This window comes from Phyllobates terribilis, unplaced genomic scaffold, assembly GCF_046119375.1.
Source record: "Phyllobates terribilis strain yellow unplaced genomic scaffold, ASM4611937v1 Scaffold_11__3_contigs__length_659146591, whole genome shotgun sequence".
In the NCBI taxonomy this organism is placed as follows: domain Eukaryota; kingdom Metazoa; phylum Chordata; class Amphibia; order Anura; family Dendrobatidae; genus Phyllobates; species Phyllobates terribilis.
Genome location: NW_027362771.1, coordinates 637,960,519 through 637,986,479, shown reverse-complemented (window position 1 = coordinate 637,986,479; position 25,961 = coordinate 637,960,519). Strand labels below are relative to the sequence as shown.

The 25,961-nt window shown below is 41.6% G+C and overlaps 2 protein-coding genes across 2 annotated transcripts in view; both read right to left on the bottom strand.

Moving 5' to 3' along the window:
- Window positions 1-1,584: 1,584 nt before the first annotated feature.
- LOC141167577 (olfactory receptor 5G3-like) lies at window positions 1,585-3,284 on the bottom strand. Its single transcript, XM_073654965.1, has 2 exons — window positions 3,276-3,284; window positions 1,585-2,511 (listed from the first exon to the last, which is right to left on the bottom strand). The coding sequence occupies exons 1-2, from the start codon at window positions 3,282-3,284 to the stop codon at window positions 1,585-1,587; spliced, it is 936 nt and encodes a 311-aa protein (XP_073511066.1).
- Window positions 3,285-3,425: 141 nt separating this feature from the next.
- Window positions 3,426-25,961, bottom strand: part of LOC141167575 (olfactory receptor 6C3-like) — a 52,924-nt gene continuing 30,388 nt past the window's right edge. The window contains exons 2-3 of the mRNA XM_073654963.1: window positions 18,416-18,432; window positions 3,426-3,501 (exon numbers count right to left, since the gene is read on the bottom strand). Coding sequence (XP_073511064.1) covers window positions 3,426-3,501; window positions 18,416-18,432 — 93 coding nt within the window. The remainder of the gene's footprint in view (window positions 3,502-18,415; window positions 18,433-25,961) is intronic.

Below are 25,961 nucleotides of genomic sequence, written 5' to 3'. Positions count from 1 at the left end.
CTGCTGACCATAACAGCTTTTAATCCACAGGAAAAAGAGAGATAGGATCCTGCTGACCATAAGAGTTTACACTCGACAGGAGAGTATGAAACATAGAGAAAGAGAGAGGACCCTGCTTTCCATAAAAGCTTACACTCTACAGGAGAGAGGACCCCACTGATCATAGGAGCTTACACTCTGCAGAAGAGAGGGTACCCAAGTGACTATAAGAGCATACACTCTACAGGAAAGAGAGAGGACCCCACTGACCATAAGAGCTTAAACTCTACAGGAGACAGAGGACCCCATTGATCATAAGAGTTTACACTCTACAGGAGAGAGAGGGAGGACCCTACTGACCATAAGAGCTTACACTCAACAGGAGAGAGAGAGAGGACCCCACTGACCATAAGAGCTTACAATCTACAGTAGAGAGATAACCCCACTGACCATAAGAGCTTACACTCTACAGTAGAGAGATAACCCCACTGACCATAAGAGCTTACACTCTCCAGGAGAGAGTGAGAGGACCCCTCTGATCATAAGAGCTTACACTCTACAGGAGAGAGAGAGGACCGTGCTGACCATAAGAGCTTACACTCTACAGGAGAGAGAGGACCCCGCTGACCATAAGAGCTTACACTCTACAGGAGAGAGATAACCCCACTGACCATAAGAGCTTACACTCAACAGGAGAGAAAGAGGACCTCACTGACCATAGGAGCTTACACTCTACACTAGAGAGAGGACCCAACTGATCATAAGAGCTTGCACTCTACAGGAGAGAGAGAGGACCCCACTGACCAAAAGCACTTACACTATACAGGAGAGAAGAGAGGACCATACTGACCCTAAGAGCTTACACTCTACAGGAGAAAGAGAGGACCCCGCTGTCCATAAGAGCTTATACTCTACAGGAGAAAAGACCCTGGTGACCAAAAGAGATCAAAATCTACAGGAAAGAGAGATAATCCAAGGGAATAGAAATATATTTGACACTCTGTATGCACATATCCATGGAATGAGAGTATTGCAGGGTGTCATAGAAGAGAAAGACTTACCCATTGACTGGAAATGGAAAATGTTTCTGCCGTACAAACTTTACTCTGTTGAGAATTGATGATCTGTGATAGCCCCTGTAGTGACCACCACTGTACAAGGTATGGCAATCCGTAAGATGTCATTGCTGCATGGCATTATGGAGAACAGTTGCGGCCATGTAAAAGGATGTAATTTCACTCTCTGATGCTTTATCAGTGTAGGAAATGGTACTGTACAAGTTTTTTTGCAAAACATAAAACTAATCTCAAAGTTTTCAAATTCAGAGAGCATATCTCGTGAAACTTGACTCAAACTCAATTGTCTGCCGATCAATCTGCTTATCTCTACATTTGATCAGATGCTTATACATTGTCCTGCAATATGTAAGGTGGTGGTGTCCATGTTTGCGGAATCTTGCAAAGTGAAATAATCACATTTTCCTCATTCAGCGAATTTATAAAACTTTGACATGGATTCGATGTGCACTGAACTGATCTCTACTTCTGTTAATAAACTGACAATATTGATAGCCGATAGATTTACATGTTGGCCATCTATCTTATTTCAAGTTTTGTATTTATTGATCATGTCATACGTAGCTTTCTTAATATCTTTATTCCTTAAACTATATATCATGGGGTTAATCATAGGGGTGAATACAGTATACAGAAGGGATAGAACTTTAATAATGGTCATTGTTTTCCGCCTTGTTGGGACGACATAAACACTGAATATAGTCCAGTAATATACGCAGACCACAATGAGGTGGGAGCTACAGGTGGAGAAGGCTTTCTGTCTACCAAGGTTGGATGGGATCCTTAGAATGGCAAGAACAATATTAGTATAAGAATAGATGATTATAGAGGTTGGTGTAAAGATGGCTGGTACACTTAGTACAAAGCTCTGTATTTGTACAATGGAGGTGCCAGAACAGGCAAGATCTAGCAGAGGAAGAATATCACAGAAGAAATGGTCAATGATATTTGATGCACAAAATAAGAGAGTAGATATTGTTACGGCATCAAGCAACAAAACAACTAAGCCGAGTAACCAAGATACAACTGCTAACTTCATACAATTGTCATTTGTCATAATAGAGGTGTAACGGAGCGGGTTACAGATGGCCAAATATCGGTCATAGGACATCACCGTGAGGAGAAAACATTCAGATGCTTCCATAGCACCAAAAAAACAAAACTGAGTGATGCAGCCAATAAAAGAAATCTTAGCTCCGTCATTTAGTAGAATATGAAACATATTGGGAGCAATATCTGTGGTCAACAAAATATCACTGATGGAGAGTTGTGAGATGAAGAAGTACATTGGAGTTTGGAGGTTCTTGCTGGTGGACACCAGGGTGATGATCAAGAGATTCCCACATATTGTCCCAAAGTAAACCAGCAGGAGAAGAAAGAAGAGGAAAATTCTAAAACATTGACTGCCTTGGAAACCCAAAAGCAAAAACTCTTTGACCACAGTAAAATTATATTCCTAGAAAACCAAAAAAAAATAGTTTAAAATTAATATTTTGTTAATTAATATCAAATTATCATTATTTTTTCGATGATAACCTACTGTACTATTGTGCGGCACCTATGATTACTTGATTGTTCTTTATATATTTTTTTTCATCTTTTTATGAACACAAAATGAAAGCAGCAATTCTCTTTTTCAATCACCTTTCACTATTTGGTATAATTATTATGCAATCTTTATTCTGTATAATGACTACTAATAAGACAATACAATATTTTAACCCAGTTTTAATAATTTTTTTAACCACATTATTTTTATTTTCTCGTAGACAGAGATATTGGAGGATTTACTTTTGTATCAATCAATAGTTTTCATCAGTGCAATGTTGACAAATATTACCTTATCACTTTTATTCCATTTTTTTGTAATAACAATAAAAAACTATCCAAATTTTATTTTTTTATTCTTTATGAAGGTCAATGAGCAGCTTAATTGACATGTTAATTTTATTCTATGTGTTGATACGATCATGAACATTACAAATAGTTTTTTTACGCAAGTAAAATTTAACTTTTTCAAAAAATCTTTTTTTTTTTCCGTTTGTGAAATTAGTTTAGTTTTTATTCTTCACTTTTTACTCAACTTTTGTGATAAAAAAATAACAAAAAGAGCGATTCTAACTTTTTTTGTATACTTTGTTACGCGATTTGGGTGCGGTATAAATATGACTTATATTAATGGTGCAGGGAATCTCTCCATTTGTCTAACTTCTCAGGTGCCTCATTCATTATTGACCATGGTATCTGAGGGACTGACCTGCTGGGATCAGAGGAAGGTCGAGTCTCAGCAGTTGCAGACGTAGCTCAGTTATAAATTACTCTCGACTCCCGCTGCGGATATCACAAGCACAGCTCTTGTCTTGTGCCATGCTATCTCTGTGGCATACATGTCCTCATGCTGTAAATTGCATCATATAAGGCTGCATTAACAAAGAAAATGACGGCACTTCCACTAAAAGAAATAGGTGTGAACAGGTGCTTACTAAGAGGAGCTACCTCCATATACAATGAAAAAACAAAGTAGCACTCTGTAACGCTGAGTATTTAAATATGAAATATGAAATACTCAGCATTACAGAGTGCTACTTTGTTTGTTCATAAGGCTGCATTAGACTTTGAGGAATAGTGAAGAAGAAATAAAAGAAAAGTAGTCAGATTAAACCCTTACTGACATATGAGGTAAGGGCCACCTCTTTTCAGTATTATGAGAAGCGCCACAAACTGATGTTAATCCTTTAATTGCTGCTGTCAATACATTACAGTGGCAGCTAAAGAGAGTGACCATGGGGGAGCGCTGTTCTACATGCCCATCACTCTCCCCTGCTCTGTGATCGAGGGATATCAATGTGTTCCCAATGTCTAGGCTTCATAAGAGAGAGTGATTTTTTACAAAATTCTGGAATACCTGGAATTGCCATACAGTGGCATGTAAAAGTTTGGGCTCCCCTGGTCAAAATAACTATTATTCTGAACAGTTAAGCAACTTAAAGATGAAATGATCGCTAAAAGACCTAAAGTTAAAGATGACACATTTGCTTTGTATTTTAAGCAAAATATATATATATATACAGTACAGACCAAAAGTTTGGACACACCTTCTCATTAAAAGATTTTTCTGTATTTTCATGACTTTGAAAATTGTACATTCACACTGAAGGCATCAAAACTAAGAATTAACACATGTGGAATTATATACTTAACAAAAAAGTGTGAAACAACTGAAAATATGTCTTATATTCTAGGTTCTTCAAAGTAGCCACCTTTTGCTTTGATGACTGCTTTGCACACTCTTGGCATTCTCTTGATGAGCTTCAAGAGGTAGTCACCGGAAATGGTTTTCACTTCACAGGTGTGCCCTGTCAGGTTTAAAAAGTGGGATTTCTTGGGTTATAAATGGGGTTGGGACCATCAGTTGTGTTGTGCAGAAGTCAGGTGGATAAACAGCTGATAGTCCTACTGAATAGACTGTTAGAATTTGTATTATGGCAAGAAAAAAGCAGCTAAGTAAAGAAAAATGAGTGGCTATCATTACTTTAAGAAATGAAGGTCAGTCAGTCCGAAAAATTGGGCAAACTTTGAAAGTGTCCCCAAGTGCAGTTGCAAAAACCATCAAGGGCTACAAGGAAACTGGCTCACATGAGAGGACAGCCCCAGGAAAAGGAAGACCAAGAGTCACCTCTGCTTCTGAGGATAAGTTTACCCAAGTCACCAGCCTTACAAATCGCAGGTTAACAGCAGCTCAGATTAGAGACCAGGTCAATTCCACACAGAGTTCTAGCAGCAGACACATCTCTACAACAACTGCTAAGAGGAGACTTTGTGCAGCAGGCCTTCATGGAAAAATAGCTGCTAGGTATCCACTGCTAAGGACAGGCAACAAGTAGAAGAGACTTGTTTGGGCTAAAGAACACAAAGAATGGACATTAGACCAGTGGAAATCTGTGCTTTGGTCTGATGAATCTCAAATTTGTGATCTTTGGCTCCAACCACCGTGTCTTTGTGTGACCCAGAAAAGGTGAACGGATGGACTCTACATGCCTGGTTCCCACAGTGAAGCATGGAGGAGGAGGTGTGATGGTGTGGGGGTGCTTTGCTGGTGACACTGTTGGGGATTTATTCAAAATTGAAGGCATACTGAACCAGCATGGCTACCACAGCATCTTGCAGCGGCATGCTATTCCATCCGGTTTGCGTTTAGTTGGACCATTATATATTTTTCAACAGAACAATGACCCCAAACACACCTCCAAGCTGTGTAAGGGCTATTTGACCAAGAAGGAGAGTGATGGGGTGCTACGCCAGATGACCTGGCCTCCACAGTCACCAGACCTGAACCCAATCGAGATTGTTTGGGGTGAGCTGGACCGCAGAGTGAAGGCAAAAGGGCAAACAAGTGCTAAGCATCTCTGGGAACTCCTTCAAGATTGTTGGAAGACCATTTCCGGTGACTACCTTGAAGCTCATCAAGAGAATGCCAAGAGTGTGCAAAGCAGTCATCAAAGCAAAAAGGAGGCTACTTTGAAGAACCTAGAATATAAGACATATTTTAAGCTTTTTCACACTTTTTTGTTAAGTATATAATCTCACATGTGTTAATTCATAGTTTTGATGCCTTCAGTGTGAATGTACAATTTTCATAGTCATGAAAATACAGAAAAATATTTTTATGAGAAGGCGTGTCCAAACTTTTGGTCTGTACTGTATAGTAATTTTTTACATTTTAAAAATTTCAAAAAGGTAAATGGGTCAATTTGTGTGCTCAGACAATGTTGACCAAGGTTTCAGACCTTAATTAGCCTGTCAGGGCTATGGCTTGTTCACTATCATTGTTAGGAAAGGCTAAGTGATGCAAATTTCCCAGCTTTATAAAACACAGCCTCCTTTAACCTTCTACCCAAAAACAGCAACCATGGATTCTTCTAAGCCGCTCCCGAGCACTCTGAAAATGGTGGCGGCCCACAAATCAGGAGAAACTATAAGAAGATAGCAAAGGGAATGCAAGTTGCTCTTTCCTCAGTTCAAAACGTAATTAAGAAATGGCAGTTACCAGGAAGAACGGAGGTCAAGATAAGGTCTGGAAGACCAAGCAAAATTTTAATGAGAGCTGCTCATAGGATTTCTAGGGAGGCAAATTAGAACTCCACCTTTACTGCAAAAGACATTCAGAAAGATACATCAGACTCTGGAGTTGTGGTCCATTGTTCTACTGTTCAGAGACATCTGCACAAATATGGCCTTCATGGAAGAGTCATCAGAAGAAGACCTCTCCTCGGTCCTCACCATAAAATTCAGTGTAAGAAGTATGTAAACAAACATCTAAAGAAGCCTAATGCATTTTGTAAATTTGTCCTGTGGACCCATGAGGTAAAATAGAACTCTTTGGCCACATTGATCAAAGTAAAGTGTGGAGAAAAAAGGGCACAGAATTTCAGGAGAATCACCAACCATTAAGCATCAGGGTGGATCAATCATGCTATGTGGTTGTGTTGCAGCCAATGGCACGGGGAAAATTTCAGCGGTAGAGGGAAGAATGGCTTCAATAAAATTTCAACAAGTTCTTGGTACAAACATAACATCAACACCATCTGTAAAAAAGCTGAAGTTGAAAAGAGATTGGCTTCTACAAATAGATAATGATCCTAAACACACTTCAAAATCCACAATAGACGACTTTAAAAGGCACAAGCTGAAGGTTTTACAATGGCCCTCACAGTCGCCTGATCTGAACATCATTGAAAATCTGTCTAGTCAAAATAGCAGAACATGCAAGACGACCAAGGAATTTCACAGAACTGGAAGAATTTTCCAAGGAAGAATGGATGAAAAGACTCTGGCTGCAAAAAGCGTTTACAATCTGTGATGCTTGCAAAAGGGGGAACTACTAGGTACTAACCATGCAGAGTGCCCAAACTTTTGCATCGGTTCATTTTCCTTTTTGTCATTTTAAAAATGGTAAAAATGGCAATATATACTTTTTTTTTGCCTAAAATACAAAGGAATTGTGTCAACTTTAACTTTAGGCCGTTTAGAGATCATTTCATCTTTAACGTGCTTAACTGTTCACAATAACAGTAATGTTGACCAGCGGTGCACAAACTTCTTTATGCCACTGTATATAGTGCAAGCACTCACATAACTGTAGGTACAAAGAGATTTAACAATAAATTAAAAGGTAAATAAAAATGTTATTAAAAACATACAATTTGAACCCTCTTTTCTCCCTATGAAACTAAACAAATTTAAAAAAAATATATGATATCACTGCATCCATAAAAAGTCAAATCTATCAACATATAAAATTATCTTGATTGGCCAATGCTGTAAAGATAAAGGAAATTGATAGGAACTGTGGTTTATTTCTGGTTGCAATGATGCAAAAACAAAACAAAAAAAATAATAAGATGCAATTGATGCATCATATCTAACCCAAAACGATATAACCAGGAATATCAACTCACCGCACAAACAAAAGCTCCATTGGCATAAAAATAAGAGCGTTAAAGGTCTTGGAAAACGGCGGCATAATTTATATTTTTATTTTTTTTCCGAATTTCCAATTTTATTTTCCACCGCTTAAAAAAACTATACTGGTTTGGTGTCTCCATATTGGTACCTAACTGGAAATCATGTTATCATTTTGACCATACAAGGAATATGTTAAACTAGAACCTAAGTAATTTTTACGACATAGTATGGAGTAAAAGGAAAAACAAAATACAATGATTGAATTGCGCTTTTTTTTCATCATTTCGCCCCACTTGAAATTTTTTCCCATTTTTTTAGTATATTGATTGGTAAAAGGAATGGGATCATTCTAAACCACCACAACGGCATACAAAAAAAAAAGAGTCACTCATATGGCTTTTTTGATAGAATAATACACAATTTATGTCTCTCTCTAGAAAGGGAGGAAAACAACAAAAAAAGCAAAAATGGAAAATCCTGCAGACGGGAAGGGATTAAAAATAATGGTAGGCCTTTTCTTAAAAAGATGATTTAGGGCATGCATGACAAAGTGGATGTTGAAATTTTAATTCTGAAATAAAACATTCCAGAGAGCTTGTGTGACATGAGAACAGAAGTCTTGGGAACAGAAGAAGGTGTTACAAATTATGCAAGATGTCAGTTTTATATATTAGACAAAAAGCAGAGCACGGGGTCCGGTCATAGACGGAGATGAGAAATGAGATGTAGGATGGTGCAGCACTGCGGGCAGTTGGGAAAAAAAAGAAGAAGAGGGAAGACATATAAATAAGTGGAGAATATTATTAGAGAGGTAGATGGAATGAGCAGGGAGATGTAACATGGTTTGGCACTGTGGACAGGATGGGAAAGCAACAGCTATTTTAGGATGATTTCTATAGTGGGAGGACATCAGAGCTCACAGATCAGAAATATACAGTCATGATCAAAAGTGTTGGCACCCTAGAAATTGTTCCAGAAAATGAAGTATTTCTCCCAGAAAATTATTACAATTACACGTGTTTTGTTATACACAGGTTTCTTTCCTTTATGTGTATTGGAACAACCCGAAAAAGCAAAGAAAAAAAGGCAAATGGGGACATAGTTTCTCATAAAACCCAAAAATGGGCTGGACCAAAATTGTTTTAGTTTTAAACTTGTTTAGAATTAGGAAGCCAGTAAAATGTCGGCCGTAAAATTATTAGTCTGAATAAGACTTGCGCCTGATTTTCTTGTTCACAGATTAAACATCTTTGACAAAGATGAAATCAATCTCTCAATTCCTATTGGTGCAGGAGATCAGTCCATGTTTATTCTGCATACTATGTTATACTGTATTAGACAACAAGTCTCAGTAAGATTGGTGGAAAGTTTGGCATTAGTTATGTTTAATTAATGAGTTTTAAAAAATTACATTTTCAAACAGGCAATCCCTACATGTATCACAGCTGACTAACACCCATGATACATGCCGCCGCCGCTGCGACACTAACATTGATGCCGAGCACGCCGCAAATACTCGGTGAGCACCCAAGCTCGCCAAAAGGGTTACCAATTCATGCTCGCTCATCACTAGTGCACACACTTTATATAACCAGTGCGCATAATTATTATATTACAGAAAGGGGACATATTTACTGTGTGCACACATGGCCTGATGGAAAGAAAAAAAAACTTCAGTATTAGAGATGGGAGGATTGATTTGCAGAACTCATGTCCATCATCCAGGTCAATATACTCTGGCTGCTGGACTGTAGACCTGACAAGGTCTTACCCTCCAGGATCAGTGGCGTGGGTTTTGATTAGCTGCGCCACCACACCATCATCATTAAGACATGATGCACAGATGATGTTGCATCGGTCCTGGGATCACTTAAGGTAAGAAAGCCAGAGACTACTAACCTGGCAGATAGACCATTGTCCCGTGATTCAATCCATCCATCTTTCTTCCGAATGTTTGATTTTTATCCTACTTCTTTTTTTTTAATATGTTTGGACTTGTGCCTTTATTTTGTTAAAATGTATAATTTTCAATCTAAAGCACATTTGAGTAGTAGAAATTAGATTACTAGTGTGCTTGGATTTTTACAGATTACACGAAGTTATGTATTATCGTGCAGTCAATGGAAGATGTTCATAAGTTGCTGGCTGATTGGAGAAACTGCGTATTCGGGCATCCACTTGGCAGATGATATTCAATGTGGATAAATGTAAAGTATATGACTGTATGATATTATGACTCCATACAACCAGTATGAGTGTATTACTTTATGACTATATTATGACTTCACACAACCTCAAGTGTTGAACCAACTATGTTTCACTTATGGCTTATAGTCAAGGAGCCACAGCGACTCTGACTCTGTATAATCAATTATTTGGATGCAGCAGGGTATCATATTTTTTAGAAAAATCAATTATCACAGTAACAATGTGTTGGGAAGAATGTATAGGCTACTTACATCTGGGAACGTCATGCTGATTTATAAAGTTACAGAGGTGACATTTTTTTGTGTTCGCTCTCAGATCTGTTCACTATGATGATCCCGGAGGCACTTGATTTCTTTACTAGACATTTCTGTTCAAGTTGTGTGGATTCAGTATGACATGAGCCCTTGGATGACTGTCTGTATATATACACATGATTATAACAAGGAACTGGGAGTTATTACCTTGGGATTGATTGCATCATCATCTCATCAGTCTCTTGTGTTCTAGCCCATTGTGAGTTGTTTGTAGACTTGAATGCCTGATTTCTATAATGGAAATAAAAAGACAGTTTTAATAATGAACTCATCTATCACATTTATCTAAAATTTAGTTAACTACACCCAAAAATCAACCCACTCATTCACAGAAGACTTTTGCTTGCCACCTCCTGCCAAATTTAATCTCATTACACTTTTTACTCTTGGAATCACAAGTACACCGACACAGATTAGCTCAATAATTGTTTAAAGGCAATGTGCGAGAAATGGCATCACTGTTAAATACCATATGTATATGTAGTAAGGTGGTTACCAAAACTCTACAAAAAAAAGATATGGCCTGCACATCCAAATCAAAGACAGTACATTAATCTACTGTCTTCCTTTTTCATCAGGAGTAATTAGTCTGTTTAGCAAAAAATTCTGAAAAGAAATTTCCAACACTAAATCGATACTCTTAACTGTGCAGGCCTGCTATCCACCCTGGTATACCAACTGTTTAAATTGATTAGCTCAAACAATGAGACCTGAGTGAGCCCTGCACTTTTACCTCCGAGTGATAGGAAACAAAGGGTGGTTATTAATGGAAACACTCAGACTGGGTCTCAGTTAACAGTGGGGTACCACAGGGGTCAGTATTGGGCCCCCTTCTTTTTAACATATTTATTAATGACCTTGTAGGGGGCATACAGAGTAATATTTCTATATTTGCAGATGACACTAAACTCTGCAGGGTAATCAATACAGAGAAGGACAATTTTATATTACAGGATGATCTATGTAAACTAGAAGCTTGGGCTGATGAATGGCAAATGAGCTTTAATGGGGATAAATGTAAGGTAATGCTTGGGCAGAGGAAATAAAATGTATAATTATATGCTTAATTGTAAAACACTGAGCAAAACTGTAACTGAAAAAGACCTGGGTGTATTGGTGGACGACAAGCTCACTTTTAGTGGCCAGTGTCAGGCTGCTGCTGCAAAGGCAAATAAAATAATGGGATGCATTAAAAGAGGCATAGATGCTCATGAGGAGAACATAATTTTACCTCTATACAAGTCATTAGTGCGACCACACTTAGAATACTGTGTACAGTTCTGGTCTCCGGTGTATAAGAAAGACATAGCTGAACTAGAGCGGGTGCAGAGAAGAGCGACCAAGGTTATTAGAGGACTGGGGGGTCTGCAATACCAAGACAGGTTATTACACTTGGGGTTATTTACTGTGGAAAAAAGAAGGCTTAGGGGGGATCTTATTACTATGTACAAGTATATGAGGGGACAGTACAAAGACCTTTCTACTGATCTTTTTACTCTGAGGCCTGAGACGGGGACAAGGGGGCATCTTCTACGTCTTGAGGAAAGAAGGTTTAATCATAATCACAGACGCAGATTCTTTACTGTAAGAGCAGTGAGACTATGGAACTCTCTGCCGCATGATGTTGTAATGAGTGATTCACTGTTAAAATTTAAGAAGGGCATGGATGCCTTTCTTGAAAATTATAATATTACAGGTTATAAATATTAGATTCCTTGATAGGGCGTTGATCCAGGGAACTAGTCTGATTGTCGTATGGAGTCGGGAAGGAATTTTTTTCCCCAATGTGGAGCTTAGTGTTTGCCACATGGTTTTTTTTTGCCTTCCTCTGGATCAACAAGTTAGGCTATGGGTTGAACTAGATGGACTTAGTCTTCCTTCAACTTTAAAAACTATGTTACTATGTTACTATGTTACTATGACTGATGACCTTAGCCACATATGTAAATATAAAAAAGGGTTTTTCTATCCTGCTGAAGCGAGATTTGAAACAGAGAATAGGAGAGACTCCCTCAGACCATCAGCTTGGAAGCATGGCTTTAACCAAAGAGACACAGATTTGAATTCGACATGATTCCAGCCTAAGGGTATATGTCTCTGACTGGAAAGATATAGATCTGCTCCATTTACCATCAGAGAGCCCATGGATACATTTAAGGAGACCAGATTGGGACGATAAAGTCACCTGGCCCCATGGATATGCTGTTTGGGGTTGCCAGGTGGGACCCTCCAGTCGCCCGGAACCCATGGGGACATTTGAAGCAGCCAGATTGGGACCAGCCGGTCATCTGGCAACATGGAAACTCTCAGAGAGACTAGGGTGGGACCCTCGGGTCTCCTGGCCTTGTAACCTGATGGACTGCTAGCTTCTTAAGATACCTGCTATCTTCTCTCTGTAGGGGACCCACTAGAAGTGGGGGGCAACTGATTGAGGTATTTGGTCTTAGAAGTCTCAGGATCGCAACTGTTCTATCTCAGGTGGGCCAGTGGAAGGGTGAGGACTATGTATTGATGTACCATGTTGGGTATTTGTTGGGACAGTTCTATCTGTTTATTGCCTGTTTTGTGGTTCAATAAAGTATTGCCACACTGTTTTACCCTCATTCTGTGTTGTCTGTGTAGTATTATGCCCACAGAACCACCCATGTCATCATAGTTATCAAAAAGGAGATATGTACATGCCATACCAATGTGAGGACCAAAATGGCTAATGCAGCACCACTCTGCCTGTAAGGGCCTCCTTAAAACAATGTTCCCATTATTAGGAAGTTTGCCTTCCATTATGTTTGCCTATGCAGTGAATGCAGTGAATGCCAAAAATTTGGAGGCACTCCAATACCCCTTGGATGAGACGTGGAGGAGGGCCTCATAAAAAATGTTCCCATTAGAAATTAGCGGGTCTCCTATACTTGTAATGCCCATGCACTAAGTGTATGGGCTGACAAACATTTACCCCTGGGGGGTATACATGAACATACTATATAAAAAAAATTTTTTACGGGCATCATAAACACCCTTTAAAAAAATTATGTAGGTGTTGCATCACAGACCATAGTCACCCTTGTGATATGGTGGTGGAGGATAAAGATGAGGAGAAGGAGGAGGACAAGAGCAAATAGCAAAAATCAGGAAGCGTATACCCATGTGTGGGTGTCAAGAGGTGCATGGGAATACACCTCCCAAAAAAAGATACCGGATTTGATTTTATGTTACACTGCTATCATTCGGTGGTGTTGAAAAGTCTGGCCCAATCCAGCCCTTGCTCATTTTTATAAGAGTCTGCCTGTCAGCATTTTCAGTTGACAGGCGGATGCGCTTATCAGTTATAGTTAGTGATGAGCAATCATACTCGCAAGTACTCGGTACTCACCCGAGTATCTCAGTACTCGAGATGCTCGGAGCTCGCTGAGTACTTGTGAGATGCTTGGGTGGATGCTCGGGTCCCCTCCCTGCATGTTTGGCGCTCTTTAGAGCGCCAATCAACATGCAGAGATTGCCTTCCACTCACTGTAATTCCGCAGCCATGTCATTACATGTGATTGCCTGCCATCACCATCACGTCCAGTTCCCCATCCCTTGCCATGCGCGTAGCCCATTTTAAATGGAGGACAGTATCTTCTGCGCTCACTACAGATTGCTGAATTTGGAGCAAAGTTATATGTGATCCATGTGATGGATAAACCACAGTTTTAAATACCTGGCCTGTAGGTAACTATTTTGAACAGCTAACCGGTGCCAAAAATGTTGCTGACACACTGAAAAATATTTTAATGGAGGCCTAAAAAGGGCAGTTTTTCCGCGCAATTATATGTGAATGTTATCCGTGTGACGAAGAAACCAGTTTTAAATACCTGGCCTGTAGGTAACCATTTTGAACAGCAAACCGGTGTGAAAAACTTTGCTGACTCACTGAAAAAAAAAATTTAAATGGAGGCCAAAAATAGCAGTATCTTCAGCGCAATTATATGTGATCCGTGTGACGGACACACCACAGCTTTAAATAGCTGGATTTTTAGTGCTGTAATATGGAAAGGACCTGGCTGTATTCTGCAGTGCCAACAAGCAAATGGCACAGAAAAACGGTGTATTCTGGATTGATTTTTAAGCAAATAATGAGGATTAAGATCCAAAAAAAATATTCCTGGCCACTGAGACCTGGGCCTTTGTCTAGAAATATCTAACAGCAGCAGAAGGCAGAATTGGAATGGAGCCTCTTGTGCTATATGCACTGCAGTCTGCTATATACACTGCCTGCCTGCCTATATACACTGCCTGCCTGATATCTCTGCAGACGGATTAGTCCTCAGAAGGACTGTTTGTTGAGATGGATATGTGTAATGTCCTTGTTTTCTCCTTACACTACCTAATAAACAATCTCTCGCAAGTGATCGGTGATCTCCGAGCATCTCGAGTACTGAGATGCTCTCGCGAGTACCGAGTACTTGCGAGTATTCTCGCTAATCACTAATGGTCATAAGTATTCAGACCCTTTGCTTAGACACACATATCTAAGTCACATGCTGTCCATTTCCTTGTGATCCTCCTTGAGATTATTCTACTCCTTCACTGGAGTCCAGCTGTGTTTAATTAAACTGATAGGACTTGATTTGGAAAGGCACACACCTGTCTAAATAAGGCCTCACAGCTCACAGTGCATGTCAGACTAAATGAGAATCATGAGCTCAAAGGAACTGCCCAAGGAGCTCAGAGACAGAATTATGGCAAGGCACAGATCTGGCCAAGGTTACAAAATAATTTCTGCATTACTCAAGGTTCCTAAGAGCACAGTGACCTCCATATTGCTTAAATAGAAGAAGTTTGGGACCACCAGAAGTCTTCCTATACCTGGCCATCCAGCTAAACTGAGCAGTTGTGGGAAAATAACCTTGGTGAGAGAGGTAAAGAAGAACCCCAAGATCACTGTGGCTGAGCTCCAGAGATGCAGTAGGGAGATGGGAGAAAGTTCCACAAAGTCAACTATCACTGCAGCCCTCCACCAGTCGGCCCTTTATGGCAGAGTGGCCCGATGGAAGCCTCTCCTCAGGGCAAGACATATGAAAGCCAACATAGAATTTGCTGAAAAACACATGAAGGACTCCCAGACTATGAGAAAAAAGATTCTCTGGTCTGATGAGATAAAAAAGAACTTTATGGTGATGATTCTAAGTGGTATGAGTGGAGAAAACCAGGCACTACTCATCACCTGCCCAATGCAATCCCAACAGTGAAACATGGTGGTGGCAGCATCATGCTATGGGGTTGTTTTTCAGCTCCAGGGACAGGATTACTGGTTGCAATTGAAGGAAACATGAATGCACCCAAGTAAAAAGATATCATGGATGAAAACCTCTTCCAGAGTGCTCTGGACCTCAGACTTGGCCGAAGGTTCACCTTTCAACAAGACAATGACCCTAAGCACACAGCTATAATAACAAAGGCATGACTTCAGAACAACTCTGTGACAATTCTTGACTGGCCCAGCCACAGACCTGACCTAAACCCAATTGAGCATCTCTGGAGAGACCTGAAAATGGCCGTCCACCAACATTCACCATTCAACATGACGGAACTGGAGAGGATCTGCAAGGAAGAATGGCAGAGGATCCCCAAATCCAGGTGTGAAAAACTTGTTGCATCATTCCCAAGAAGACTCATGGCTGTACTAGCCCAAAAGGGGGCTTCTACTCAATACTGAGCAAATGGTCTGAATACTTATGACCATGTCATATTTCCGTTTTTCTTTTTTATTAAATTTGCAAAAATTTCTACATTTCTGTTTTTTTTTCTGTCAAGATGGGGGCAGAGTGGACTTTAATGAGAAAAAAATGAACTTTTTAGAATTTACCAAATGGCTGCAATGAAAACTAGCGTGAAACATTTAATGGGGTCTGAATACTTTCCGTACCCACTGTATGTGGTAAATAAATAAAGGAACTGTCAACAGACATAGAAATAAATGTGAAAAAAACCCACGGCTTAAAAACGAGAAGCCACTATCAGAAGCACCATTAACACTGATGGCATAAGCCATCCCATCAGTAGTAGTATCAAATGCAGGTCACACTTGGCCTCCTTTGCTTCTGGTAAGCATATAAGTGGAAAGGAAGTGGATTTCATAATAGAATGTCAGTCATATAATTTTTCTCAATCACAGCAGGATGATGTAACCTCTGACAGTGACTCTGCCAGCATAAGTCAGTGCTCTGCTCAATGCTCAGTCCACCTCCACCACTTCCATAACACTTAATGTTGTATAAAACAGAGTTTCAATGCTGTCAGGGACACCTATGTCTGTTCTGCCCCTTAGTCCAGTAAACCACAGCACCCAGAGGTACTAAGGAAGATAGTACACCAGAATAACTTCTTGCAGTTGATTTATTGAAAGACATAGACTTACAATCTCTGTACTCTCCACGCATGGTGGCTCAGTGGTTAGCACTGCACCCTTGCATCGCTGGGGTCCTGGGTTTAAATCCCACCAAGGACAACATCTACAAGGAGTTTGTATGTTCTTTCCATGTTTGCGTGAGTTTCCTTCCACACTCCAAAGATGTACTGATAGGAAACCTAGATAGTGAGCCCCAATGGGGACAGCGCCGATAATGTCTGTAAATTGTCAAAATTGTAAAGCGCTGCAGAATATGTTGGCGCTATAAGAATAAAAAGATTATTATTATTACTCGGATGACCTGGTGCCATATGAGATAAAGAAGATGTTTTAATGTTTAACTGTGCTGCTGACTCTGACAACTGTGGTAGTAGGGACATTGGCAGTGGTACTAGCATTCAGATCAAGGGCAAATGTTGGAGTAAGAATTGAAGGGCCGAGAAGCTCAGGATCTTTTCTGTTTAGAGACACTTTTCAGCCAACTCAAGGATGATAGTGACAATGATTATGTTGACGATGCTGATGGTTTTGCGGTGGACAATACCTTAGAACTAGATATGGCATACAAAGGAGTTTATATCACCAAAGGAGGAGGGTGCTGGTCTTAGTAATAAATAGCAGATGCAAAATGCATCTTAAAGTTGCTTTGAGGCAAAATCTTCTTCTTCAGTCCAAGGCTCTACAGCAGGTGATGCCACACATGCTGTTGGTGTAGAAGGCTCTCCAGTGCTTGAAAGTTCTGGTTATCTTGTGTGTCTTATGCACATTGACACCTTAATTTCTCCTCTTACCACTTCAACTCACACTCATCTTTTTGTTAGCCAGACCACATTGTCAAGTACTGCCTGATTAGTGTCATCATGGACATCCACCAGTATTGTTTCTCATACTCTGAGTAACCCTGTTACTTCTACTTTGCACTGCCAGTCATCTATTCCCAACTCTATGTGAAGGAAAAAGGCCTATAGCCCCCGTAACACCAAGCAAGATCGCTAGCGAGATCGCTGCTGAGTCACAAGTTTTGTGACGCAACAGCAACCTCAGCAGAGTTCTTGCTACGTTTGACACGTAGCAGCGACCAGGCCCCCGCTGTGAGATCGCTGGTCGTGTCGAAATGGGCTGGACCATTTTTTGATTGTTGACCCACTGGGTAGCATGCATCGGTGTGTTTGACACCTTACCAACGACCTCGTTGGCGACTCAGAACTGAGACACATAGGGGTGCATTTGCGTTGCATCATTTTAAAGGTCGCTACGGGTCGCCATATCGTTGCTGCGTCGCTGGGAAGATCTGACTGTTTGACATCTCACCAGCGACCTCATAGCGACGCAGCAACGGTCCCTGCCAGGTCGTATCATTGTCGGGATCGCTGTAGCGTCACTAAGTGTGACAGTACCTTATGTTTCAAGTTATCTGATTGTGTGCAAATTAAATTCACATCTGGTCAAGTTCCCGGTGGTGTAGTTATTAGTGTTGAGCCACCCCCGTAGTGTTCGGGTTCGGTTCGGTTCGTCGAACACCGGGATGTTCGAGGAACTGTTCGTCGAACTGTTCGTCGAACACCTTAGAACACCGTCGAACACCGTTAAAACCAATGGCAGGCAAACAAAAACACATAGGAACACATAGAAAACACCTTCAAAGGTGTCCAAAAGCTGACAAACTGCTCAGAAGACGCTTTCTTTAAAAAAGCCGGCCGGCAATTCAGCAGCGGCATACACCGGTACCCGACAATTTAGACATGAAGGAATAGAGCATCACACATAGATTAGATAGATAGAAACATGTCAGTCACATATATATGAAGTACAGTGACAGTGTTGCTTACTGTACTTGTCATTTAGTGTAAAGGATTTATTAAAAAATATAATAGTGTTTTCGTGCACCGTCTCTTTAAAAAAGCCGGCCGGCAATTCAGCAGCGGTACCCGACAATTTATAACAGACAGAATAGAGCTTCACACATAGATTAGATAGATAGAAACATGTCAGTCACATATATATGAAGTACTGTGACAGTGTTGCTTACTGTACTTGTCATTTACTGCAAAGAATTTATTTAAAAAAATAATAGTGTTTTCATGCACCGTCTCTTTAAAAAAGCCGGCCGGCAATTCAGCATCTGTACCCGACAATTTAGAATAGAAGGAATAGAGAATCACACATAGATTAGATAGATAGAAACATGTCAGTCACATATATATGAAGTACAGTGACAGTGTTGGTTACTGTACTTGTCATTTAGTGTAAAGGATTTATTAAAAAATATAATAGTGTTTTCGTGCACCGTCTCTTTAAAAAAGCCGGCCGGCAATTCAGCAGCGGTACCCGACAATTTAGAATAGAAGGAATAGAGAATCACACATAGATTAGATAGATAGAAACATGTCAGCCACATATATACGAAGTACAGTGACAGTGTTGCTTACTGTACTTGTCATTTAGTGTAAAGGATTTATTAAAAAATATAATAGTGTTTTCGTGCACCGTCTCTTTAAAAAAGCCGGCCGGCAATTCAGCAGCGGTACCCGACAATTTATAACAGACAGAATAGAGCTTCACACATAGATTAGATAGATAGAAATATGTCAGTCACATATATATGAAGTACTGTGACAGTGTTGCTTACTGTACTTGTCATTTACTGCAAAGGATTTATTAAAAAAAATAATAGTGTTTTCATGCACCGTCTCTTTAAAAAAGCCGGCCGGCAATTCAGCATCTGTACCCGACGATTTATAGCAGACAGAATAGAGCTTCACACATAGATTAGACAGATAGAAACATGTCAGTCACATATATAATAAGTACAGTGACAGTGTTGGTTACTGTACTTGTCATTTAGTATTAAAATAAAGGATTTATTATTAAAAAAAATTGGCATGGGGTTCCCCGTAATTTTAGTCTCTAGCGGAGGTTAAGCAGACAGCTGGGGCAGATGTTTGAAGCCTGGGAAGGGGGTAATACCCACGGAGCTTCCCAGGCTACTAATATCAGCCCCCAGCTGAATACCTAGCCTTTACTAGCTATTAAAATGGAGGACCCCCCCAAAAAAATGACGTGGGGTCCCCCCTAATTTAATAGCTAGCAAAGGCTAGGCAGACAGCTGGGGGCTGATATTAATAGCCCAGGAAGGGAGCCATGAATATTGGCCCCCTCCCAGGCTAGAAACACCAGCCCTCAGCCGCCCCAGAAATGGCGCATCCATAGGATGCGCCAATTCTGGCACTTAGCCTCGCTCTTCCACGCTGCTCTGGTGCGGTGGCAGGGGGTAATAGGGTTGGGGTTGATGTCAGCTTATAATGCCAGCTGACATCAAGCCCAGGTTAGTAATGGAGAGGCGTCTATAAGACACCCCCATTACTAACCCCATAGTCAAAGTTAAAAAAAAAACACAAACACCCAGAATAAAGTCCTTTAATTGAAATAAAGACACAATTCTTTATTGTTCTAAATTAAACCATACTTACCATCACGCCCATTCCAGCTGAAGCCAACGATCTCCTGCAATAAAAGAAAAATAATAAAGCAACCTCATCCTTACCTTTCCATGGTTCCCAGGACAGCTCCAGCTCTGCTACATCGAGATGACAGGCTGGACCGCAGCAGAACGCTGCCATCCAGCTTGCCATGCCGTACACACTGAGAAGCGCAGGCATGCTTGCGCTCCTCAGTGTCTGACTGTGACGGCATCCAGATGAGCCGACAATGAACTCGGCTCACCTCATGTACGTCACTGACAGCGTGGGATAATTCTCCTGCACTCAGCGCTTCAGCGTGAGAATTTTCCCACGCTGTCAGTGACGTGCATGAGGTGAGCCGAGTTCATTGGACATGACCTCGGCTCATCTGGATGCCGTCACAGCCAGACACTGAGTAGCGTAAGCTTGCCTGCGCTTCTCAGTGTCTGCGGGATGACAGGCTGGATGGCAGCGTTCTGCTGCGGTCCAGCCTGTCATCTCGATGTAGCAGAGCTGAAGCTGTCGTGGGAGCCATGGAAAGGTAAGGATGATGTTGCTTTATTATTTTACTTTTATTGCAGGAGATCATTGGCTTCAGCTGGAATGGGCGTGGCGGTAAGTATGGTTTAATTTAGAACAATAAAGAATTGTGTGTTTATTTCAATTAAAGGACTTTTTTCTGGGTGTTTGTGGTTTTTTTAAATACTTTACTAGAAATTCATGGTGGTCATGTCTAATATTGGCGTGACCCCATGAATTTCGGGCTTAGGGCCAGCTGATAATGCCAAGCTGGCCTTAACCCCTTTATTACCCAGTGAGCCACCGCACCAGGGCCCTGGATGAGTTGGGTACAGCGCCAGAAGATGGCGCTTCTATGAACGCGCCATTTTCCGGGGCGGCTGCGGACTGCAATTTGCAGCGGGTGGGGCCCAGAAAGCTTGGGCCTCCCTGCGCTGCAGATTCCAGCCCCCAGCTGCCTAGTTGTACCTGGCTGGACACAAAAATAGGGCGAAGCTCCACGTATTTTTTTTTTAAATTCATGAAATTCATGGAATAATTAAGAAAAAAAGGGCTTCCCTATATTGTTGTGTCCGGCTAGGTACAAATAGGCAGCTGGTGGTTGGGAGCAGCCCGTTCCTGCCTGCTGTACCTGACTGGACACAAATATAGGGCGAAGTCCCACATCAATTTTTTTTTCATTATTTCATGAATTTCCTGAAATAATTAAAAAAAAATTGACGTGGGGCTTCGCCCTATATTTGTGTCCAGTCAGGTACAGCAGGCAGGAACGGGCTGCCCCCAACCACCAGCTGCCTATTTGTACCTGGCCAGACACAACAATATAGGGAAGCCCTTTTTTAAAAAAATTATTTCATGAAATAATTAAAAAAAAATTGACGTGGGGCTTCGCACTATATTTGTGTCCAGCCAGGTACAGCAGGCAGGGACGGGCTGCCCCCAACCACCAGCTGCCTATTTGTACCTGGTTGGACACAACAATATAGGGAAGCCCTTTTTTTCTTAATTATTCCATGAATTTCATGAAATAATTTAAAAAAAAAATGCGTGGGGCTTCGCCCTATTTTTGTGCCCAGCCAGGTACAACTAGGCAGCTGGGGACTGGAATCTGCAGCGCAGGGAGGCCCAAGCTTTCTGGACCCCACCCGCTGCATATTGCAGTCCGCAGCCGCCCCGGAAAATGGCGCGTTCATAGAAGCGCCATCTTCTGGCGCTGTACCCAACTCATCCAGGGCCCTGGTGCGGTGGCTCACTGGGTAATAAAGGGGTTAAGGCCAGCTTGGCATTATCAGCTGGCCCTAAGCCCGAAATTCATGGGGTCACGCCAATATTAGACATGACCACCATGAATTTCTAGTAAAGTATTTAAAAAAACACAACACCCAGAATAAAGTCCTTTAATTGAAATAAACACACAATTCTTTATTGTTCTAAATTAAACCATACTTACCGTCACGCCCATTCCAGCTGAAGCCAATGTCTTCTGCAATAAAAGTAAAATAATAAAGCAACCTCATCCTTACCTTTCCATGGTTCCCACGACAGCTTCAGCTCTGCTACATCGAGATGACAGGCTGGACCGCAGCAGAACGCTGCCATCCAGCCTGCATCCCGCAGACACTGCGAAGCGCAGGCATGCTTGCGCTCTGCAGTGTCTGGCTGTGACGGCATAAAGATGAGACGAGTTCATGTCCAATGAACTCGGCGCACCTCATGCACGTCACTGACAGCGTGGGAGAATTCTCACGCTGAAGTGCTGAGTGCAGGAGAATTCTCCCACGCTGTCAGTGACGTGCATGAGGTGCGCCGAGTTCATTGGACATGAACTCGTCTCATCTTTATGCCGTCACAGCCAGACACTGCAGAGCGCAAGCATGCCTGCGCTTCTCAGTGTCTGCGGGATGACAGGCTGGATGGCAGCGTTCTGCTGCGGTCCAGCCTGTTATCTCGATGTAGCAGAGCTGAAGCTGTCGTGGGAACCATGGAAAGGTAAGGATGAGGTTGCTTTATTATTTTTCTTTTATTGCAGGAGATCGTTGGCTTCAGCTGGAATGGGCGTGACGGTAAGTATGGTTTAATTTAGAACAATAAAGGAATGTGTCTTTATTTCAATTAAAGGACTTTATTCTGGGTGTTTGTGTTTTCTTTTAACTTTGACTATGGGGTTAGTAATGGGGGTGTCTTATAGACGCCTCTCCATTACTAACCTGGGCTTGATGTCAGCTGGCATTATAAGCTGACATCAACCCCAACCCTATTACCCCCTGCCACCGCACCAGGGCAGCGTGGAAGAGAGAGGCTAAGTGCCAGAATTGGCGCATCCTATGGATGCGCCATTTCTGGGGCGGCTGACGGCTGGTGTTTCTAGCCTGGGAGGGGGCCAATATTCATGGTTCCCTTCCTGGGCTATTAATATCAGCCCCCAGCTGTCTGCCTAGCCTTTGCTAGCTATTAAATTAGGGGGGACCCCACGTCATTTTTTTGGGGGGTCCCCCATTTTAATAGCTAGTAAAGGCTAGGTATTCAGCTGGGGGCTGATATTAGTAGTCGGGGAAGCTCCGTGGGTATTACCCCCTTCCCAGGCTTCAAACATCTGCCCCAGCTGTCTGCTTAACCTCCGCTAGAGACTAAAATTACGGGGAACCCCACGTCAATTTTTTTTAATAATAAATCCTTTATTTTAATACTAAATGACAAGTACAGTAACCAACACTGTCACTGTACTTATTATATATGTGACTGACATGTTTCTATCTATCTAATCTATGTGTGAAGCTCTATTCTGTCTGTTATAAATTGTCGGGTACCGCTGCTGAATTGCCGGCCGGCTTTTTTAAAGAGACGGTGCATGAAAACACTATTATTTTTTTTGATAAATCCTTTACACTAAATGACAAGTACAGTAAGCAACACTGTCACTGTGCTTCTTATATGTGTGACTGACATGTTTCTATCTATCTAATCTATGTGTGATTCTCTATTCTTTCTGTTCTAAATTGTCGGGTACCGGTGTATGCCGCTGCTGAATTGCCGGCTTTTCATGTTTCACTGTGAGCACTGTTCCCATCGATTTGGGCAATCACTGTAATGCCACAACCACCATGGCTGTGGCATTACAGTGAGTGGCAGACAATCCCTGCATGATTGGTGCTCTAAATAGCGCCAGACATGCAGGACACGCTTTTGGTGCACGAACAGTTATCGAACATAACCTCGAACAGCCGAATTTTTTGCAAATCGTTCGGGTTCGTCGAACAACTCGAACACCTCCCAAAACAGCTCGAATTTGAGATTGGCGAACAGTTCTAGTCGAACACCGCTCATCTCTAGTAGTTATTTAACATACCACCTAATGAAGTAGGTTGCTTTTCGAGAATTGATGGTGTGAAAGATACCACTCACCATTATTTCTCACAGAAAGGGTTGCCTACTCTCACATGCAGGAGAACATTGGTTACTATTTCAACTTGTATTTTAGCTCACAGCACACTGCACCATAGACACATAACAAGTTGCTTCTGTGTATCTGTAAAGTGGACCAGAGCGGTAGTCATGACCAAGCTGCTGTTTGGTTACGTTCTGGCACTTCACAGCAAAACAGTGTCCCAGTCCTAGTGTCTGTCACACTCACTTGTAGGCAATCGACCTCTTCTGCCTCCAGGCTTTAATCCTCAGGAGCCACCACACACAATTCAAAGGACACCAAGTTCATTGTCACAAGCAAATGTTAACTGGTCAGGTCAAGTTCATCAGGTTGTGACATTAGGGATAGGGCACAGCATTTAATTTTTCTCACTTTTTTAGTACAACATATCTTCAGCCCTACCACTCGTTCATCCTGGACTACCTCTAAGCCCACTGACTCCGTCAACCTCTGGGATATCTTGTCCACTTCTGCAGTACACCTAGGATCAACCATCTGCCCTTAATGTGGTTCCTCGTCCACCAACTTTGATCCACCAGAAGACCAAACCCTTTCCGTGTAACCTGGCCTGAGCCCTAGGCTCTTAACATTCCAGGAGTCTTCTGCAGGGATTTCAGTATGGCCTCACACTGCCCTGAGCAGCAATGCTGCCCCTAGCAGCACACTATACCTGAGCTTCATCTTGCAACTGTACTTCTCTATCACACTTACTATCAGGAAGTGCCCACCTTTTAATAAAACTACTCCACTCCCACTGGGCTAGTTCTATCCATTAACTCTATCCTACACACTAACCCTATTGTCCTTATTTTGTCCCTCATCTAATCCTGTGCTTACCCTGCACTATGCACTTCTCATTTTAAACATTAACGCTTTACATTCTTACATGCTATACATTGCCATTAAACAATATAGAAGACACACATCACTATTCACATTACAAGTAAAACCGCATCACTGTAGACAGAGCGAGATTGCTGTCTTCAGGAGTAGGAACTAGTGTTGAGTGAATTTGTTCGGCATTTCAAATTCGGGTTTGTGTTCGGTGTTCCGGCTTGTTTATGCCAAAAAATCAGCTCCGTCCACGAACATCCCTGATTTGCCACACTAGTGCAAACACGAACCCGAATTTGAAATGCCGAACAAATTCGCTCAACACTAGTAAGAAACACAGCAGAACAGTCCATCGTTATTACATATCCAGGGGTAAATATCACAATTGATGACGTCCATCAACTACAGTTAGGAATTGTTGCAAATGACAATGCACAGATCTTTCTGTCTTACGCTTGGGCAAAGTAACAGATGCTCACTGCATAGCACACATCCTGAATTGAATTTTATATTTCTTTGAAGAGGACCTTTCAATTACTTTTTCATGTTGAACTGGACTCCCCATGTAATTGTTGACGCAGAGTTAAATACTTTTTTTTAATCTTTTTAGAATTTCACCTCACCTTTGTAGAGATCTTAGAAATCAAAGTAATTTGCATCTAAAGTGTTAACTTTTTTAAGTCCTAGTGGGTGTTTTTAGATATTTTTCCCTTGGGGTGTGTACTTTTTCCTCCTTCATGACACTGACCAATCATAAGCAGGTACTAATGAAGAATTGCAGAAGGACCTCCGATGATGTCCTCACAGTCATATAAACTGAGTCCACAGGTCCAAACAACCAGAGTAGCAGCCTAATAAGCAGTGGAGATGTATTACAAAGCACAGAAGTTCTGGAAATATTAACTACAGTTTATATCTCCACAATTGCTTGGCCCTACACTGCCAAACATCTCCTTGACAGGTCCATCATATATTTATAAAGTGTGCCTTTTGTCATTGTGACTGAATGCCTATATGCATCTCCTGTGCTTGTCAATAGTGATGAGCGAGCATGCTCGCTACTGCTCGATGCTCGCCCGAGCATCTCACTGCTCGAGATGCTCGGCGCTCGCCGAGTATTTCTGGGTTGCTCAGGCGGGAACTCGGGTCCCCTCCCTGCATGTTTGCCGCTCTTTAGAGAGCCAATTAACATGCAGGGATTGCCTGCACTGTAATGCCGTAGCCATGTTGGTTGTGGGCATTACAGTGATTGGCTGGCCGCACAGCGTCATCAGGTCTATATCAGACCTGGCG